General features: G+C 40.0%; 1 protein-coding gene across 1 annotated transcript; it reads right to left on the reverse strand.

Annotated features, from left to right (window-relative positions):
• Window positions 1-245: 245 nt before the first annotated feature.
• Window positions 246-1,865, reverse strand: cunh11orf96 (chromosome unknown C11orf96 homolog). The gene has a single exon (XM_008294034.1). The coding sequence runs from the start codon at window positions 1,474-1,476 to the stop codon at window positions 1,096-1,098; it is 381 nt and encodes a 126-aa protein (XP_008292256.1). The 5' UTR covers window positions 1,477-1,865; the 3' UTR covers window positions 246-1,095.
• Between the last annotated feature and the right edge of the window lie 5,516 nt (window positions 1,866-7,381).

Consider the following 7,381-nt stretch of genomic DNA (forward strand, 5'->3'; position numbering starts at 1 on the left):
ATCCTTGCACCTCTTGTCATTGTTTTCCTGTGTTAGTTTCTGGCTTTTTTAAAATTTAAATGTTATTTTTTTACGGTAGTTGATTGTAAAGTTCAGAAAGGTTGAAGCAAATATTAGCAAAGCTAAAGACAAAACTGTCACATTTATTAATGAATATTGCTCAGCTCATTATCCTCTAAAGTACACCATTTTGGTTGTATGACTGCACTTCCTAAACAGAAATGAAATCAGAAAGTGACTCAAAATACTTGAAAATATTTATTAAAGTACATATGACAAACATTGTAACATATACATATAAAGCAAAACAGATCAAAGTATAAAGGTTATCATTTTCTTTGAAAGTCGAGGTGACTTTAAAAGTCAGAAAGAGCCATAAAATATCACATCTACATCTTCACTTGGTTATGAACAAAATAAGAGAATAAATAAAGAATTTTAGAAAGGCAATGTTTTGCTCAAGAGCTGAAGCAAGAGCAGAGATTTCATTGATTGATTGAAGCTGGAAAACAAAAGCTCAAACTCTTGACAAAGCTTTGTAGCGGTACTCTACTGCCTCAGTGACGGCCAGGTCACTTTTGATGCTCAGTACTTTGCTTAGTCAAAGCATTTATAGTGTCATAAGTCACAATACTAACATTATTCAACAGTCCTTTGCTATGATGACTGCACAAGTAGAAAAATCTGGATAGAATCAAAAAGACATATACAACTTAAAAATGGAAAAATATCAACTATTTTTCATCTTTCAAGTTTTTCTCAGACATCTACAGTAGAAAAGGAATACATTTGAAGAGAGGTGTGTTCAATACCGTGTCATCTGCTACGTTTATACTCATCCTATCTGTACAGCAGTATAACCAGCCTGTGGTAGAAACCTTTACAGATATGTCTGAAGTGCAACTTCAAGAACTATACTGCACGTTTACATGTTAGTATATATTAAAAGCAGACTTCTGTATGACAGCAGCAGCTCACACACACAGGCAGGCTGGCAGACAGGCCAGTTTGGTTCAGTTCGGTTGGCCTCCTTTTGAAGCGGCGTCGAGGAAAAACAAGGAACATGAATTCCAGGAGTAGAGCTTGTCCGAGTTCTCACTGGGTGGAGTCGGAGTCACTGGAGTCCAGGCTGGCTTGCGTGGGTGTCGGGGTGCAGCTGTGATGGGCAGCCGGTGGGCAGTGGAGGGTCTGTGTGCTCCGCCGCAGGTTCTCCAGAGATTGCAAGAAGGAGCGGCGTGCCCTCTCCTCCTCCAGGGGTGAGGAGCCTTCTTCTTCTACCTCTGCAATCTCAGCAAAGGTGACAGGCTGTGTTTTGAAGCGAGCCTCACGAGGCCGGCGGGAGCGACTCTTGCCCCTTGCAGGGCACTTGGGGACAGGCAGCTGCTGAGGGAACTCCTCCATAGCTGAGGCCATAAGGTGAGCCGGCAGGACGTGGAAGCCAGAGGCCTCCATAACCATCTGACGCACTGCAGCCATGGTGGAACAGGAGCTCAGGGAAATGAAATCTAATTTTAAAATCTAATTTAACAGCAGGTGTAAAAACAGCAGAAAAAGTAGTATTTTACTGCTCAGAGTCAGTCTCAGACTTGTCCTGTTTTGCTCTTTCTGGTGCCTTGTCCTATCTGATGAGAAATCTCTGTCTCAGGAGCCACAAAGCAAGAGTCCATCCAAAGTCGAGCCAAAACAAACACTCCACAAACCTCCAAGTCCAGGCTCACTGACAACTACCAGTCTTGAAGAAATAATTGTTTTAAAACTCTTCTCTGATCAGCCTCTGCTCCTCAGCCCTCAGTGTGTTTCAGCTGCTGGTGCCTGCTGTCACTTCTCTGCCTCTCGTGTTGTGTGTGAATCTCAGTCCGCTGAAGCTAATGCCACAAACAGCTCCAGGATTCTCTTTTATAGCAGCTCACTATCCACTCAGCCTCTCTCTCTCTCTCTCTCTCCCTCTCTCCCTACTCTATGTATTTGCCAGGTCCCTCCCACTCCCCTCCTTCCCTCTCAGTCATGGTTCCGGCCTTTGTAGCAGTCAACTTCTCAAAATAAACACATGAGACTCTCTGTGAGTGCTGAGTGAGGGGGCTTTGATGGATTTGTAGTAGGGGAGACACATGTAGAGAAAGAGGGAAAGAAAGGCATCTGAGATAGACTTGGAGACGTGAAGGAGAGAAAAGAACCAGACCAAATGCTGTGAAACTCATATGCTACAACAAGTTTTACATACATTTATTTAACTGATGTCATTTTTTTCTTGTTTTAGGCTCCTGAATTGGCACTGCGTGTAAACACATTGAGAGCCACAAGAAACCAGAGTCCTTGTAGGTGTACACGTACCTGGTCAATAATGCCAGCTTCTAATATTTCACTAGCCAGTTGCTGAACTTGCTTAACTTTGGTCTGTTCAGGTAGACACACTATGCACACAGATGCACACTCTGTTCACTCAAATGAAACATGTGCCTAAAAAGGGTCCTCGCGCCTTTTCCCCAAACTCAACCTGGCAAGTGTGTCTGGCTGGAGGCGAAGTGTTCATAGTGTATACATGTAAACATGGCCGCAGGAGGGACAAATAATGAAAGTTATAACAGCCCCTGTGTTGGTACAACAATCTAATCTCTTATCTTGTGTGAGCCGCCCATGTGTATTTGCACACACATATCAATAACAGACTAAATGTATAACAACCAGCAGACAAATCCACAAGGATTGCATGTCTTTACTGGAAGAAACTACATCACCCAGAAGAAACCGAGACACACACAGGGAGCAACACGTGGGTCAGATGTAGAGCAGGACATGTTTGCATACAGACTGCTGTGCCAACACCAGTTGACATTGTCAACTACAATGATTGAATTAATACTATTATTATAATCACAGACTATTAAATTAAAACTCTGTCTGCCTTTGGCATTAAAAGTTACCATGTCAAATGTAGCAGGAGATGTTGAGTTATATATGCCACTATATATATATACATATATATATATATAAAGTAAAAAACAGACAACAACAAAAAAACACATTTTCTGCATAAAAGTCTGCACCTCTGCAGAGATTCAAGGAAATGAGGAGTCACAAAAAACAGCTTGTGAACAGTGTTTACTTAGGCATTTAAAAATGTTTTGTCCAGTCTGACTGAAGGGAAACAGAAATTAGCAGTTTGCAGTTAGCCACTTTGCTAACTGTATTAGTTTTTACCTAGAAAGCTAAGCTTTTTTGTCTGGCTGGTCTTGGTCATTTCTTCCAATTGATTTCTGTGGTTAGCTTTAGTTAGAACTGGAAACAAAAATTAAAAATGATTATAGTACAGATTGACTATGTTTGGATAGTTGCAGGGAGCTCAAGCTACCTGCTCCTCTAAACACCATTCACAAGCTGTTTTGTGTGAACATTTAATCACCTGAATCTCTCTAATGATGGTGAAAAGTGCAAACTTTACACATTAAACGTAGAGTTACAATAGCCACATTAATGGAAGATACATTCGGTTGAAGTAAAGCAGTTTTTTTTCTTCATGTGAAGGCTTTCAGAGTTTGCTGGCATCACAGATGGTGCCAGACAGCACTGACACCCAGGAGACATTTGGAATCCTTCACATTTACCCCACATTACAACCAGAAACCCGACAGGCTGCACTGCTGTGGCTCAGTGTATAACTTTCTGTGTCCAACAAAGTACATTAATTAGTGATGTTTACATGTACGTCTTTGATTGTCTGGATTATGATCTTTTCTCACACTGAAGCCATAATGAATACAAAAAAAACCAGAGCAAATTTAATAAAGACAGGAAAAGACAAACATCCATGAAGATGTTATACACAGTTCAACCCACTTGGTAAATGCTACTGTCCGCAAATGAGCTGGGAGTCCTGCCTCAAATCACCCCTACATTTTGTTCCTTTTTTTTACCATGTTTTTTTAAAATGTTTTGTCAGTTCTGATTAAGTATATAAAACCTATGGTCAATACGACAGCAAAAATATATGTATGTGTTGAAAACATAATTTTGAAATGCGGTCAGTTTCGGTACATAATTATACAATAAATGTGTATTGTGCTCAGATGGAATGGAGAGAAGTCCCCTCAATGCATGCATTTGAGCCTGATTTTAAAGTTGGGTAATTATTCCATCATCTGGAAATCCCAGAGGGTCACACAGGAAGCTCAGCCTTATATGTAGTCAAAGTCACAGCAGACAAGTTAACAGAAACAGAAACACCACAGATGTATCATCCCAGTCGACATGTCACGTCATTTTAACTGTACGTGTAATGACTAAATTTGTCAGTGTCACTGCTGACGGAGGCATATTTGGGTTGGTGTAGATTGGCTGCTTTGGTTACATTCTCACAGAAGCTGACAGTTTTTTTCTTCCACATATACAAAGATCAGATGTTTTGATATAATGTGGCATAGCTGTGTGAGTTACATTTTCTCAGTTCTGGTCTGACATATCAAAGCACCTTCCTGAGCCCATTTCTGACCAATTTGAACACTCATGAGAACAGAAGAGGAAAAAAACAGGAGTAGAGACTTGTTATTTCATCATCTGTGGAAAACGTCCACTGGCAGTTTCACTAAACCTGTCTTGAAAAAAGTGATACAGTATACAAAAAAGATGCAAAAGAAAAGATGCTAAAATCACACACTTTAAGCATCTTTTGTTATTATATGAAGTTTCATTTATGTTTATTTATCCTGCTGTCTCTCTGCAGAGATGGTTGCTGTGGTCACAACTGTTGCTGTCATGTACAGTAAATCATTGAGTAAAATCCAGTACTGATGCACAGAGAGAGGATAGTTCATTGCCAGAGCACTCCTCCTGCCTCAAACGAGACTGACAAATTAACAGAAATACACAGTGGTATTATAAAAATATACAATAATATATCTTTTCTACTAAACCCACATCTATTGTGATTACTAATATGTTCATTCAGATTATTTATTATGCTGTCTCCTTAAGGATGCTTTAAACTATAATGAGATTTATGTAAACAAGAGATGTGAGGCACAAATTAGCTTGTCACTGCTGATGAAATGGTTGCTAGCATTACAAAACTAAGAGGATTAGGACGATAGTCATAACACACACACAAAGCAACATAAAATGACCTTTTTAAATGCACATTTAAGAAAATAGGATGATCGGTAAGTCAGTGACACATATCAACTAGCCGCATCATGGCCCATTACTGCAGTCAATGTGACAGTGGGCAAGGCAACATGTACACAAACAGCAGAAAGTCAGGGGCAAACCTGAGTATCATCCACACTTACTAATATTAACTTGTACTATCACCAGCAGTGGAATCCACATCATGTATCGTGCCATCAGTTGCACTGGGGTGACAACTATTTTGCATTTTGTAGGTGGACCTCATGGGCTTTCCTTCACTCTGGTCGCAGAGCTTTCAGAAGTGACGTTACAGCTTAAAACAGCTCCCCTGTTTCGTCATGCATTCCTGTAATGACACCCCAGGAGAGTTAGACGGACACCAGGTCATCCTGTTTCCTTCCTTACGCAAACACACACCCTAGCAAACACACACACACCCTAGCACACACACACACACACACGCACACACACACACACACGTCAGGATTATAAGTCGTAGTTGTGAACTTGCAAACACCCCCTTTATCTATTTTGAGTAGATCTAAGGTCAACCATGATCAAGTCAGCAGGTGCCAGTCAAGTGACATCACATGACAGTTAACACTATGTGTGTGTGTTACAGGAGGTGAGTATGTGTGATGTGGGAGTGTCTACGCAGACACATATGTCGCATATCTGATCCTCAGTTTGTATCATCACTTATGTTTAGCGTACATGTTTACAACATGCTTGCAGGGAATGGTTAGTGTACTGAGCAGGAAGCTAGTAGGTCAAGAGCTGCATGTGCGTGTGTGTGTGTGTGTGTGTCCTTGGGGATGATTTGTTTTCCTAAAAGACAGTGACAAGGCTGCATGTGCTGGACACAAGGATGAAGTTTGGCAAAAACAATTTTCAGAAAAAAACCTCTGGCTTGCACTTGTCTTTAAATCAGTTGTCTAAATGGTATAATTTGAAGTAGAGACATTAGAGTAAAGCAACTGTCTTTAAAAAAAAAACACAGTACAGCTTAGAAAATGATCTGATTTCCCATTTTATCATTGCTTTTAAAATTGACAGTTTTTTTCCTATTATTTCAGAACCCTTAAAATTATTTTGGTGGCATCAGTTTATGTTTGTAGAAAAGTCTGAAAATTCACCCATATTGTTCTGAACAAACTTGTCTATTTTATTATACAGGGGTCATTAAAGTCAGATTTTTAAAGGCAAAAAACATCAAAAGAAGTTATGTAAAAGGTAGAAACAAAACAAAAACACCAGTGGTTTAGCCTCTGTGGTCCTTTATAATATAACAGGCTTGTTGGATGGACATTGTACATGTTGCAGCTGATCAGTGCATCAGTGCTGCCTGTCATTGGTGCACGGTGGTCTAGTCAATACTTTGCCTTGCATATACAGCTAGATCTTACTGCTAACGAAAGCCAGGATATATCATATCACAACTACATCATGATGTATCCGCTTTTTAGAATTAAACAAACACTGTTGCACAGGTCATCATAGGTTCTGACACTCTCTACTCTGTCCTGTATAATGTGTCCAACAGCTGATGGCATTTCGAGGAGAATACTTCCAGCAGGGAGCAAGGACAGAGGCAGCTGAGAAATAATCCCCTACAATCCTCCTCTTGATTACCTGCACCAGCCTGGTCACACGCCGCACACAAACACACACCTGAAACAGACGGCAATAGACTCTTACCAACAAGACAGTCGATTTGGGTTAGGGTTATACAATACTGTATATTGATTACATGCTAGATCGACAGCAATATCTTTTTGTGAAGGTGTTTATGAATGAAAAACTCCAAATCAGATCTTATCAGTGATACAATGTGTATATAAATATCACAGTCCTGGTTATAAAACGTGGCTCAGCTTTCACTGGATTGCACTTCATTAGTGTGTATGTATGTGTGTGATGGGTATGTGGTGGGTAGAGTTACAAGGCTAAATGTAAAGTTTTGGTTTAGGCACTAACAATACTTTGCATAGCTAGCACAGCAGTAGAGATACATGCTAAGACTAGTATGTATAATTTATATTTATATTTTTATATTTGTTTGATGAAGCAACATTTCATTCATAGCTTAGACATACTTTAAGAAAGGAAGAACATAGAGCAGAAAACAATTATTTGCAGAATGATCCACTATTGCACTAGATTGGTCCTGATTGAAATGTCTCAACAACTACTGGATGGATTGCAATGAAACTTTTTCCAGGCATTCATGTGCCCACGGTGTGAGCACGCTAGAATGTTG

This window comes from Stegastes partitus, unplaced genomic scaffold, assembly GCF_000690725.1.
Source record: "Stegastes partitus isolate 25-593 unplaced genomic scaffold, Stegastes_partitus-1.0.2 Scaffold21, whole genome shotgun sequence".
Classification (NCBI taxonomy): domain Eukaryota; kingdom Metazoa; phylum Chordata; class Actinopteri; family Pomacentridae; genus Stegastes; species Stegastes partitus.

What these genes read in the sequence shown, in the direction of transcription:
- cunh11orf96 (XM_008294034.1), bottom strand. Translation starts at nt 1,476, where the DNA reads ATGGCTGCAGTGCGTCAGATGGTTATGGAGGCCTCTGGCTTCCACGTC.